Source organism: Tenrec ecaudatus, chromosome 12 (assembly GCF_050624435.1).
Source record: "Tenrec ecaudatus isolate mTenEca1 chromosome 12, mTenEca1.hap1, whole genome shotgun sequence".
Lineage (NCBI taxonomy): Eukaryota > Metazoa > Chordata > Mammalia > Afrosoricida > Tenrecidae > Tenrec > Tenrec ecaudatus.
In genome coordinates, this window is record NC_134541.1 from 45,430,061 (window position 1) to 45,444,152 (window position 14,092).

A 14,092-nucleotide genomic window follows, 5' to 3' on the forward strand; every position below is an offset into this window, starting at 1 on the left:
CTTTGTTGTCAGTTGCTTTGTAATAATAGCCCTAAGCAATTTAGCTCTGGCTTTGGAGACCCCTCTCTGGAGACAAAGATGTCCTTTCTAGGAAAAGGCAGCCTTCCTCTTGAGAAGGGTTCTGGTAAATACAATCTTTCTAATCTCTTTACAGGTTCAAAGACATTTGGGGGATAGATGAAGATTCTATCTTTTTTTTAAAAGTTTATTAGGGGCTCATACAACTCTTATCACAATCCATACATACATCAATTGTTTAAAGCACATCTGTACATTCTTTGCCCTCATCATTTTCAAAGCATTTGCTCTCCACTTAAGCCCTTGGCATCAGGTCCTCCTTTTTCCTCCTCCTTCCCCGCTCCCCCCTCTCTCATGAGCCCTTGATAGTTTATAAATTATTATTTTGTCATATCTTGCCCTGTCCGATGTCTCCCTTCTATCTTGCCCTGTCCAACATCCCCTTATCTGTTGCCCATCCCCCAGGGAGGAGGTCACATGTAGATGCATGTAATCGGTTCCCTCTTTTCAACCCACTCTCTCTCTACCATCCCAGTATCGTCGCTCACACTCCTGGTCCTGAAGGTATCATCTGCCCTGGATTCCCTGTGTTCTCAGTTCCTATCTGCACTAGTGTACATCCTCTGGTCTAGCCAGACTTGCAAGGTCGAATTTGGATCATGATAGTGGTGGAGTGGGGTGGGGTGGGGAGGAAGCATTTAGGAACTAGAGGAAAGCTGTATTCAGATGAAGATTTCTTAAGCCAAAGAGGATTCCGACTTCTGCTCTATTTCTGCTCTTCTTATTCTCCGGCTTGTCTGTCCCTTTATTGTGCTGTCATGGCTTATGTGTTGGTGTGATGCAACAAGCTGTGTTCCAGAAGAGCTTACAGACCATGGCCTATGCAGGAGAAACAGGCTATCTACTTCTGAGAAATTAGCCACCAAGAGCTTTGCGAATAGAATCAAAACATTGTCATATAGAGAAAACCTCAGGCATAGAAGCAGAACACGGTCCGGTGTTGTGCCGGTAATACACGGGCTGCGGCAAGGGTGTCCAACCTAAGAGCAATTGTAAGGATGGTGCAGGACCAGCCCGTGCTTGGTTGGGTACAGAGTCGCTGTGAGTCGGAACTAAGTAGAGAACACCTAACAACTACAAGCTCTGCTTCCTACACATTTTCGATTTGAAGGAAGAAGGCATGTTTCATTTCTGCTCAGTCTTTAGCCTAACAGGACATAAGGAGATGGGTCCTGGAAACTTTTCTGCGCAGTTTTCTTTGCCAGCAATGGAGACAGAGCAACTTGAAAAGTCACCAGTAATCCGCACATTTTCTAGATCAAAGCAGTGTACAGAAGTGTTCAAAACGAACCAGTAGGGTGTTGACTTCCATATTTCCAGCCCGTCCCAGCAGCCTTCAATTAAGAGAGACTTCCAGGGTAGACGGTCCACATGAGCCCCAATGATCCATTCTCTGCCTAATTGTCACAAGCTGACTCTTCTTCATTTCTTCTAACACGTCTCCTGAGATCATAGGAGAAGTCACTCCCAAGGCCTAAAATAAACATCCTGCTGATATATCCATCAGAACAGGGATGCCAGTGCTATTAGCCAGCCTTTGAAGATGCTCTGTTCTCAGCCAGGATTGCTTTGTCCCTGCATTCTTGAAGCATGAGCTGCCCTTGTCACTAGCTCCCAGGGTTACTTACCGGGTCCCCGAAACAAAGTTTGAACCACTGTTCTGTCAATTGCCCCTCTTCTTGGGATAGTTCATTCTTGGAATAAAATAAACCTTAAAGAACAAAGCAAACCAAAGCACGTTGCTGTCTGTCCGGTTCATGTGACTCCGGTTGTTGCCGCGTGAAATCGCTCCATGGGGTCTTCCTGGCTCTTGTCTTCACAGAAGCAGAGCTGACCTGCCTTGCACAGCCCACTCGGTGGCTTCAAACTGTCAGCCTTTCAGTTAGTGGTGATGATGTGAGTTGTGGTTGTTGAGTTGATTCCGGCTCAAGCTGACGCTCCCACGTGTGCAGAGGGGTAGAATCACTCCATGAGATGTTCAGGGCCGTGGTTTTTCAGAAGAAAATTTCCAGCGAGTCTTCTGAGGCACCTCTGTGTGACTACAAATCACGGATTTTCAGCAAATAAGAGAATGATTAACCATTTGGGCCACCCTGAGTATGAACTTCTCATGCTACCGAAGGTCCGTTAGTTATGAAGTAGGATCATAGATATCTGCTGTGTGCCTGCTGCCTGAAGGAGAGCAATCACCGTCACATGGACATGCAGGCAGAGCAGAAAGTGGTGTGGTTTCTCCTTGACAGATCCCGATTTCTCCTCTCCAGTACTACACAGAAGCAGCCTGCACCACTTCTGCCACTCCTCTGATGGTGGGGTAAGGTCCAGTGCACCCCACTGGGAACAAATGTGCAGACTTCACGGTCTGAAGCTCATCTTGTTCACTCTGCTGGGTGCTTCTCAGAGGAGCACTGGCTTCTGAGTCATGTGTAAAGATAATCAGTGTGTCCTTTTATTGAAAACGGGGAGACTTTTGCTCTTCCCTTTGAAACACCCCAGTGGCATTCTTTAACTTATTTTTAGACGTGTGGTTGTGTCCCAGACAAAATTGATGCCTGCCACAGATACAAGCCCGAGTGTGCTTCTCGTGGGTAAGGAGAAGAAGAAATGGAGAGTTTTAATGTGGAAGGAGCCCAGCCAGATGCCTGTGTGCAGTATAGCTTTCTTTAATCTAAAAAAAGGAAACAAGCAGTGTCGATAATAATATGCAGATGTCTGGCCCCAAATGAAGACATATTGCTAATTAGCTATATTGTTAGTGTGTTTTCAGGAGAAAGGCTGCCGTGACGTTAATTATAATCTTTGTTTGTTCAAAGTCTATGAGACCAAAGCATTGCTAATAATATCTTCTTTAATATCTTCAGTAGAAGATTTCTGGGTTGGATTTTTTTCTTTAAAATCCCACATAAAGGCCACAGTAGGGGTAATGAAACCTGTAGCTTGAGCCTAATTAAAACAAAATCCAACTAGATACATAGCCATCATCATCATTAACTTGTACTTATTGGGAACCCCCTGAGCTTGTGGAATTGGCAACTATGGGATTTGGAGATATAACTTGTTCTCTGCCCTCTAAAAATTTGCCATCCAGTCTGCCTCCAAGAAACTGGTCTTACTATGTTAATCTGGAATCGTTACCAGGGGTTAATTTTTTTATTTAAAGTACTGAAGTTCTCCTATTCAGTCATACAATGTACTCATTTGGGCTTCCTCTAGAGCAGTGGTTCTCAACCTGTGACTCCTTTGGGGGTTGCATGACCCTTTCACAGGGGTCACCCAGTTCATAACAGTAGAAAAATTATAGTTATGAAGTAACAACAAAAATATTTTATGTTTGGGGGTCACCACAACATGAGGAGCTGTATTAAAGGGTCGTGGCATTAGGAAGACCGAGAACCACTGCTCTAGAGGTCCTGGAAGTACTCAAAACAACCTTTGGTTGGTACTGGCAGAACAAGTCAGGTGACTATTTTCAGTTGGAGACACTGATGTCTAGCACATTCACCCCCCCCCCAAATATATCTGATTGCCCACTCTCACATCTTCATTCTCCTTGTCCTATGATCACGCAAGTTTCCTCTGTGGTATGAGCCTCGTTCTCTTTCTTTTGTATTCCATTGCCTGTGACAATTGGCCCTCTGGGGAACGCTGGCCATCGTGACCTCTGCATTCCTCCTGTGGAATCTCAAGCTAAGCAGTGATTGGGGGAATTGGCTAGGTAGTCTTAGTCTTGGACTAGTGATGTACATGGGGGGAAATGACATCAGTACTACACATTGGGATCACATCTCATAAGTGATATCCAGCCTACAGACGAAAGATTTGCTCTTCTAAATTCATCTCACCCGAGCTTTTCCAGGGCTGCGGCATTCGTGGCCAACTGATGTGAGGGAAGCAGAAAGAGGTGGTGATCTAGTGGGAAACTATGCTAGAGCTATGCTAGAGCACCCTCAAGCCAAAGGTTAGGTGTCAAGTCAAGACCTTTGGGTGGGAGGCCTGACGTTTATGTTGTGTAACTCGGTTAGCTCTGAAAAACAAAACAAAAAAATAGCAGAGCGTCTCAATTGTTGCATCCATTCCTGCCCTGCCCTGAAATTCTTGGAATCAATACACCAGCCATGCTCTAAGAGACCTTGGGGAATCTATATCTGCCATTTTCTTTCCAGGATGATAATTTTACCTGGCCAACCTCCTCTCTTTGCCCTCTTCCCTTCGCCTGCTTAATTGTACTTATCCTTTAGATGTTAGCTCTAGCATCACTTCCCAGACAAACCTGTCCTTCTCCTTCATGGTAGTTTTTGAAATAAGGTCTTATAATAACTACCTCAAATAAGATAATCAAGTTTCTTCCGACTTTTCTTTTTTGAGTATTACCATAGGTGAATGAATTTTCACACTTCTATCACGTGGAATTATATTCAAGCAAGAAATAGGAAATCCAAAGTAGAAAACCTTAGACAAGTAGGGCTTTTATTTTTCTCAAGTAAAAGAAGGTCAGCAGTCAGATTTTCAGAATGGGCACAATGGCCTGGCTCTGCCATCAGAAACCCTCTGTTTTCCAAAAAGCCATGCTCCGAACGTGCTGTTCTTTCTGCCGATAGCCAGCCACCTCACTTCACTTAAAGCGCGACTTCTGCATTCCAGGTCATAGAAAGTAGGAGAAGACCAAAAGCCAAAGTGAACCTGCCTCCGGGTCAGTAGTCCCACCATCATCTCCTATTTATAGGCCATTGGTCAGAACTACTTCACATGGCTGCCCTGGTTGCGATAGATACTGGGAAGTGTAGTGCTAGTCCGGTCCAGTGCTACCTCTTAACAGGGGAATGGCTGTCTGGTAGGCATTTGTGGTCTGCCACAGTACATTGCCGTCTACGGCAGCATACAGGGTGCATGATCCTGGCATTTGTATTCTTCTTGCTTTAAATAAGTATAAGTTGCGACATAATGAAGGGCTGGGAGCTGTGCCCTCCGGTGGGAACTGTCAAGACTCCCAGGCAGTAGATCCGGCTGGTGGACATCCACTCCAGCTACCATGAGCAGCTACTGGCTTGCTCACTAAGCAGCCCCCTTGTGTTTTACCACTAGAGATTCTGGGGAAGAGTGGATCTCAAAATGAATGTTAAAATCTTTTGTACTTTAATCAGAAAAGCATAATAAACATGTTTCTATGAAGAACAGGGAAGTCCCCCAATTTAAGAAGAAAAAACGTCACCCTTCTTTCCAGGGTGCTATAGAATTTATTTTTGCTTGAAGCGACACGAGGGAGCCTTCTTCAGTAGACGTCTCTTTAGCCAGAGCATGTCTTTGAGTGGCTCTTTGAGCTATGAAGCGACATTGACAAGGCCAACAGCAATGTGCCCTCTTGGGACTCCACTTTCAGAGTCGTTGCTACCAGTAAAAAGGACAACGCCATTATACAGCTTATACATATCGACGCACCAACTGCTAAAGCAGGTGACCCATGCTGATGGTAGCTGGAGTGGGTGACCACCAGCCGGAACCGCTGACTGACGGGGCTTCCGTAAGAAAATGTGCAATGTGCCTCTTTAAGAAAGGCAGGCCGGAGTGTGAAGAAGAGTCGCTCGGTACATTGTTAGCAGATCCTGCCTGCTGTCTTTCCCCAAGAGTATCAATCTAGAGCACCCAAAGAGTGCCTGCTCTAGAATCTTGTTCCTAACAAAACAAAACAGAGTTTCCATTTCTATGGGTCCTTCTGGGAACCTCTTCTTAAACTCTAGAACTTCTAGTTCTGAGTAATTTGGGCCTTTCCATGGCAGGGACCAATCGATCCCTGTTAAATATGTCTTGGCAGTGGTGCAAGAGTAAATCAAATATTCAGAGAATGTGATGAGCATATTCTTATTACTTTCCATCTTCCAAATGCTTTATGAATGCTGAGCCTGGGATAGAGAGAAGGAGGACATGAGGAATTACACAGTGTGTGCATAACTCAAGTCAAAATATATGTGAATCCCAGTTGTGGGAATATACCTCCTAGGTGCACTTTGTGGCTTGAATCGTCCGGCCTATTGCTCTCACTCTGCGTGCCCTATTACTTTTCTCATATGTAGATACAACCTCTGTACCTTGCTGGTCCTGCTAGGAGGAACTGGCTGACCACTGAGTCAGTGAGAGTTTTCACAGGTTGCTTGGTCAGTAGCTGAGCCAGGATCACTCTGTGGCTTAGCATTGCCTACCAGAAAATCAAGAGCCAGGTTAACAAACCAATTGGATTTAGGCTTTAAAAAAAAAAAAGTCTAGGCAAAATGCCACGGAGCAAAAGTAAAATTTCTGTCTCATCTCTTAAAATCGAAATGTTAGTGGGGGAAAGAGAATTGGGTGTAGACTCCATTATTATCCAATAAGCAGTACTGCACGTATGTCTGAGTTGGCACAATGAAAGCAGGACTTGATTTGCCAGGGACAGAACAAGCGTCTTTCCTGGCTAGCGCTGTTGAGAAAGTGTTAGGGAAAAAGGTAAGATCGCAGTGACATTCAGTGATGTGCCCTTGGGTTACAATAGCGAGACCTTCTGCTGTTGGGGGAAAACTTGAGTGCTCGCTTTTTCTCATCTTTTCTTCTTTTTCTTTCCTCCCATTTTCCTCCTCTTGTCTCCTCTTCTTTTATCTCTTGTACTTCCTCCTCTCTCCTTCCTCTTCCCCTTTTCTCCCTTGTCCCTTGCTCCCTCCTTCCTCTCTCTCTCTCTCTCTCTCTCTCTCTCTCTCTCTCTCTCTCTCTCTTTCTCTCTCTCTCTCTCTCTGGCTCAATCTCAGAACAATTCATTGGGTCTCCATTGCCAGGGCAACTCCCCCTGCGAGGATGTGCCAAGAGAGCACTCATGGTAGAGAAGAGACTGGAAAAGTGAGCTAAGTCTGCCTGTGGCCACCTCTCCGGCCCAGAAAGGGAGGGCAGGCACAAGCACGATGCAGGGAAGCCAGCTTTTCCTTCTGTAAATACACTGCTGAGAGCAGAGGTAGACATGTTCCCGGCCTCATTCCTCCTCCCGACCTCTCTGTAGATTCACACAGCTACTCTCTGCATCAGTATTTTCATCTCAGTCATGTTCCTGTTTACACATCAAAGTGATACGTCAAAAATGCATCCCTCTTGGAGTCTTCCTGATAGCTTTCTAAGAAGGTAGTTATTTATCTTTAACGTGTGCTTCCTCATCAAGCTACTCTTGACCATGGCTTAGCAAGGTTCACAATGTTTTGGTACCAAACGCAGTCCTTTGGTTGGGTCAAAGGCACTGACTTCAGTGGGGACCCAAGGAGTGTGTGCGGGGTTACTGTGCCGGAACAGGCCCTCCAAAGCCTCCAGACGTGCCCAAGAATAACAAGGTCATTTGCCACTGACCGAGATATTTGGTCAAAGTCTATCTCTACAGCTTTCTCCCAAGTAAAGATGAAACGTGATCCCAGAAAGAATGGAAGAAACCTTTGAATGAGAGAGCCAGGTTTGGAAAAGGAACCCCACATTTGTTAGACTCAACCATCATTCGATTAATTTGACACACACACCCCCTCCCAGGACTATGTCATTGTTCAGGAAATGGACTTGCCGGTTTCTTGTAAAGTGGAAGTCTTCCATTTTAGAGTGCCGTCTGTCCGCTTGGAAGGAGCACGCCAAGCTCGTCTTCTCTCGGGCTTTCTCACGCCAGCCACACTAGGCTTCCCTTTCCTCAAACAAACCGAGCTCGCGTGCACTGTGGCTTTCTTCCCTGTCTTTCCCTCTGCTAACATGCTCTCCCCAAAGTCACCGCAGGCTGCCTCCTCCTCTTGTCACAGACTTGCTGCCCATGTCATTTTCCCAGGAAGGATTTCCCTGGCCATCTATCTGCTATTGTGCCTAGCCACTCTGTGTTACCTCCTTTGTGTTGCTTTTCTCCTGAGCCACTACGCTCTGATCTGCTCTTATTTATTTATCCATGCATTTGCTAATCCAAACCCCCCCCCCATGAGATACTTAGATACACAATAAAAGAAAGCAGTATCATGCATGTCTATTTTTGTCTCTTTTTTTACTGCTATATCTCCTGTGCCTAGCATGTGGTTGACGTTTGTTGATCAGAAGATTGAGACAAAAAGATAATCAGATGTATGAATGGTCGTTGTTAGCTTCCATTGAGTCACTTCCAACTCATAGCAGCCCTGTGTACGACATAGCGAAATACTGTCCCGTCTGTCCCACTTATGCAATTGTTATTTTAGAACTATTGTAGCTGCCATAGATAGACTGAGTCCATTATTTGATCCAGAGTTTTCTCCAATGCAGACTTTTAAGCCCATGGCCCGCGTGAGCTAACCCTGGACACTTGGGCAGCAACGAAAGCCAGGGTGGTTTCTAGATTAAAGCAACGAGGAAGAAACCATAATTCCTAAATGAGCACCTATCCTCCTTCAAAATAGCACTTTGTTTTGCTGTGCTTTGATGCTTAATAAATGGTCCTTAACTCATTAACTCTCATAAAATTCCCAAAGAACGGGCTGGAAGAAATTTCCTAATGATTAGGCTTTTTGAAGATGGTGAAACTAAACCACGAGGAAGGAAAATGGATTGGGAATATTATCCTGGCTTAATTTCCGCCACTGGAATGTCCTTGTTCCTGACTATAATAGACTGTTATGGGTGACATTTTAAAAAATCATGTGTCTCCTATTTGTTTGTTTGTTTGTTTTAGAATAGCCTCAGTGTGGACAGTGACTCTACATCAGAAAGCAGCTTTCCTGTCTCCAAGGAAGAACCTGGGGAGCCTCCAGATCACCAGGTCTCGCACAGACCCTTGCCCAGGCACCGATTCCGGCAAGAAGCTGGGCACCCTGCTTTGCAAAGAGATGGTCCCCGCTCCTTTCTCCTTGATCTACCAAACTTTCCAGATCTTTCCAAAGCTGATATCAATGGGCAGAATCCAAATATCCAGGTAATTCATGGAGCTGGACAGGGGCAGGAAATGAGGCAAACTTCTCTTTGTTTCATGACCTAATCCCAAACCAACTTGTGCCTCACCTCACCTTGCTTCTTCATGCATTAATGAATCTTGCATATGATCATGATATTTCTGCTATACTTCATCTAATAGAACGTCTTAGATGTCCATTATTTTATAAACAACACAGACACAGTAACAGTCAATTTAAGTATGATACACCGTTGATTATAAGACACACTATGATATCAGAAACATTATATTACAGGCATGTATATGTAAAACCATACACATACATATGTACACACACATATGGAAGCTTAAAAAAGATAATGGGAAATGGAATGAAGGATAATGGAATTTTTCGATAAACTTTTCAGGCATCCTCCGTGTGTGTGTGTGTGTGTTGTGTGTGTGTGTGTGTCTGTGCTGCAATTGATGAAATACAGTACTGTGGTAGCTGTAGGAAAGGGCCAATGTAACATGACCAGTCTCAGAAAATCAGTGGCGCTCGGAAAAAGCTATGCTCTCTCTCTAATCCTTCTCCAACTTGCCTTGCACACTAGAAATTCTGCTAGAAGGTGAGAAAGCTTCAGTTGCTCGAAAGTGTGAGTGACTGACATCTAAAAAGTTCTGACAGGAGGAAAGAAGGTGAGAATGAGCGTTCTAGGGATAGAGATGAATGCTTATGAGAATGAGACATTAGGGAAACAGGTACCTTGATCTTGAATTAATAGCCCTCATCTCATGAAATACCGTGTTATACTTTGAGAAGGCCCTGGGTGAGACAAGCAGTTAAGCACCCAACTGCTGTCTGAAAGGCTGGTGGTTCGCACTCACTGAGGCCACCTCAGGAAACAGGCCCAGGCGCCTGCTTCCGAAAGGTGGCTGTTTGGAAACCCCCCTGGGGCAGTGCTCCGTGCACACCCAGGGTTTCCAACTAACAGCAACATCACAAAACAAAAGCTGATCTGATTTGATCCTCCTAAAGGAGATGGAGCACATGTCATTTGGGGACTATTATAATGAATACAACAGGTACTTAGCAGATGAGGATGTGATTCACCAAAGGCCAACGCTGGTGTACAAAGCTAGGGCACAGAGTTGTGAGGGTTCAAATCTAGGCTCTCCCGCAGATACTCTCCCTACCAATCTGTGTTCCAGAGACAAGCGCTTGCTTTGAACTGTACTTGCGCCTCCCTTTCTCTCCCTGAAGATGACCCCAGGATGATGGAGGGAGGCGCCAGCTGATCCCCAGGCAACCTACCTCCTGGCCAGCTCCTCTCCTCATTTACCCACTGACATCATGCTTAGTGGGGTCCCTGGGAGGTTCAAATGAAATGAGAGTTTGAAAGTTCAAGACCATTCAGAGAGGCTTTGGAAGAAAGGCCTGGCCATCTACTTCTGAAAACCCAGCCTTGGCGAACACGATAGAGGACAGTTCTCCTCTGATGTACGTGGAGTCATGGGGGAGTGGAATCCACTCAGTGGCAACTGGTGGGGGTTCTGGTCTACTTTTTAACTTTGTTTCCAATTCTTTTCATTTGTGCAAGAGCAGCCTTTCCTAATCTTTCTTTCGTCAACAATTAGCTCACTGGCCAGAGAGCTCCTCAACTTGACCTCAGAGCAGTTGGTGTTCATGAGGTTAACGCTGCTCTCTCTCTGAAGACTAAGGCATTCGACGGGACAAGTTTTCTTGTTTAGATCCAGTTTCTTTGATCAGAGCTTTTTAGCTCGTCGCGCTAGTGTCAGGGAGGCCGATGAATGTCGCTGAATGCGTAATTCACTAAAAATATATTGATATGCACCCACTATAGAGAAGGCACTGCATTGACTCATGGGAGACAAAATGCTAGACCTGTTCCCACTGGTAAGTTGTAGGCCAAAAGAAGAAACGCGAGCAGTGTGAAGCTCGGGGTACTGTGTGAGACAATGCCCGAGGGAGGGTGGAGACCTGCCAAACTGTCCAGTTTCTGTTGTGAGCAGAGCTCAGCTGCACGAGGGATTTACGCACGAAGTCAGCAAAGTAGCCAAGTAAGGCAGGGTAGTTTGGATGAAACAGGAAGAAGTAAAATTATTTGAAAGCATCTTGAAAACCCATGCACAGAAATCAGTGCATGTCCCAATTGACATGGCTGGTGAGTCTTGTATTCTAATTGATTAATTTGGAAAACTGGGCCTTTTATTCCAGGGCCCTTTCTCTGCATGCCTCACTGATAAAGAACAGCAGGTCCACTGGTTGGGAAGGTGCAAACAGCTAGAAAAGATCTGCCATATCTTCCCGGTTGCTCAACCTCTTACTGCTCGTGGCTTCATCTGCAGGAAGTAATGTATCATTGTTAATAGATTCCATGGCTCCCTCCCCCCAAAGGTGCTTAAGCTATCCGAAACACAATAGTTTTCTATCCCTGGCATTGTTTTTCCAGAGGTAGAGCATGTCACTGTGAGGCTTCATGCTAAGGAGTAAACTATTTATTGATTTAGTATTACTGGTGGAAAGAAAGGCCTAGTAGTTTACTTCTGAAAAATCAGCCATCGGAACAGCTTTGGAGCACAATACTCCACTGACACACACAGGGTAGAATTGGGTCAGTGGCAATGGACTAGCGACTTGCAGTGTGCAGTTAGGAAGCAGTGCCTGGATTCAAGGGCATGGAAGGCTACACCGAGAGTGAGTGCTTATAGAAACACTATTGAATGCATCATGCTACAATTTCAAGAATTTATCAGAATCTCTATTTTTCTTTCTCTCAGATAAATCAGTGCATCTAAAAAGCCGTGTACCATGCCCAGGTCTTATTTAATTGAAATCCACTACCATCAAGTCAATTCTACCTCACAGAGACCCTGTTGGACAGAGTAGAACTGCCCCTATGGATTTCCAAGGTTGTTAAATTTTTATGGAAAAGGAAAGCCTCATCTTTCTCCCAGGGAGCTGCTGCGGCCTTTTAAAATGGGAGACAAGGTGAAGGAGTCCCTGTAGAAAAAGAATGTTTGGAATGGATTATGGTAGCAATTGTACAATTACTTCAACCTGTCGTGATTGAAATATGGAAAATAAATGAAATATTATACATATATATCACCTAAATGTTCCGGAAGAAAGGAGGTGCAAAGGTGGCTGGAATTCCTGAGGCTGAAAGACCAGATTTCTTTTCCAAAGGAAAAGTGATGACCAGCGGCCTGATCTGGGAGGGAACGTGGCAGAGCAGCCAGGATTGCGGTGCAGTTTCCATTCTACTGAGCTGTTTTGTTTCGTAGTCAGCAGAGAATGCTTTGGGGCGGGGGCTGGGGGCTGGCTTCCTGAGGGAGGAGGGAGCGGCTGGCATCGTTGGGCATGGACAAAAGTAGTGTAGCAGGGAGTAGGGGGGGTCTAAGAAGAGCACACTGGGCCATGGATGCCCACGCATGGCAGTTGTTCAGAAAGCATTTGGGCTTTGATACAATCCAACTTTCCCAGGCGCTCCCACAAGGTCGTGGCCATCGATCTGCTACACGTAGGAAGGAGTTACCTTGATATTCTCGGATCCACCACTCATCTGTCAGCTTCTCTTACAGTGGTGACTCCTGTGATACGATATGAACCTACAGTGCCGGGAGCTACGCCACTAGCATTTTAAATACCAGCTGGGTCATGTGGTGGACAAATGTCAAAAGAGCTCCTCAGCTAACATGCACTGAAAGAGAAGACTGGCAGTCTGCTTCTGAGAATTAGACAATGCAAACACCGTGGGACACAAGACCATATTTTCTAATCGAGCACCTGAAAATGAGCCCCTGTATCTAAAGGCAGGACCCCTTTGGCATGACAATGGCCCCAAGAATGCAGCTGGTTTGGGTGGTGACTTGTAGCCAGCCAGGGTTTGGCTGTAGTTTCCAGGGGATTGCCATCTGTCAGGACTGACTCAACAGCATCTTTGATGCTGATACTCCAAGCTGCATGCTTATGTAGCCTTCGCACCAAGGGGAAACATTGTCAATGCATTTCCCCCGCAGGCAGCAGGATGAAGACAGGTGAAAGCGTGCCTGGGTGGGTCCCCTTCGGCTGCTGGCAACCTGCCCCTCACCGCCACCACCCCCCTCCAGTTGAATAACAACACTTGTCTTTCTTCCACTTCCTACTACTCCAATCCCAAGATGGGATCAAGAAATTTACGTCTGGTCCGTTCTTCCAAAGGTGAGCTTTGGAGCACTATGCAAGAGAAAGGGTCAGGGTCAGAGCTAGGAAGCCCCTAGATTCTTCTGGAATTGCTATTTGAACAGCAAAGACCAGCACTACTCCCCAAAATAAAGATTTTCATCCCCCAAATAAAGATTTTCATTTGCACGGGGACACCTTTTCCAAAGATTCAAATAGCAACCCAGGTGTAGTGAAAGTGTAAAACCAAAAAAGACTAGCCCAACAGTCTCTTTGTGTCCAGTGGGGTCATTCCATGGAGAAGGCTGGGCTGTAAGCAGCCGCAGGCCTGTGGCGGTGTGGTCAGCTATATGTTGGGCTACAAACCCAAGGTCAGCAGTGTGAGTCTACCGGCTGCTTCCCAGGAGATGAGCCTGCCTGCGCCCTTAAAGATGGAGCGCCTCAGAAACCCACCAGCGTCCCAGCGGGTCACTCTGAGTTGGAAGTGACTCCCTGGTGGTTTGTTGGGGTGTCTGTTAACCTCCCACAGGTAGTATGAGGGGGTGTGGGCACAGAGGCAGATATTGATATGCTGACTTGCTCGCCCTAAAGACAATAATATGAGCTATGCTTCCTGGGCTTCTGTTTACGAAAGACCAAAGGAAGATTTGCGTTCGTCACTCAGAAAGATATGCAATGGAAGACGGAAGCAGCCACTGTCCCTGAGAGCCCTGGACTTCATTGTGTGTGTGTGTGTACACACTCACACAGGCACACAGCCCCGACTGCGGCAGGTCCATGCACCACTGCCCTGGAGTAAACCAATTCCTTGGTGGTCCTTTAAAAGATGAGGTGTTTCCCCCAAAGCGGGTGATGGGTTTCCGTGTCGGCGGCCCTCGCCCCTTCCTTACAGCAGTATTCTTTTGTTGAAACCCACTGGTCCGACTCAGGGCCAGTTCAGTAGAGCAGACAGC

The 14,092-nt window shown here is 45.9% G+C and overlaps 1 protein-coding gene across 1 annotated transcript in view; it reads left to right on the plus strand.

Moving 5' to 3' along the window:
- Nucleotides 1-14,092, plus strand: part of ISM1 (isthmin 1) — a 97,382-nt gene that overhangs the window by 54,227 nt on the left and 29,063 nt on the right. The window contains exon 3 of the mRNA XM_075527973.1: nt 8,756-8,995. Coding sequence (XP_075384088.1) covers nt 8,756-8,995 — 240 coding nt within the window. The remainder of the gene's footprint in view (nt 1-8,755; nt 8,996-14,092) is intronic.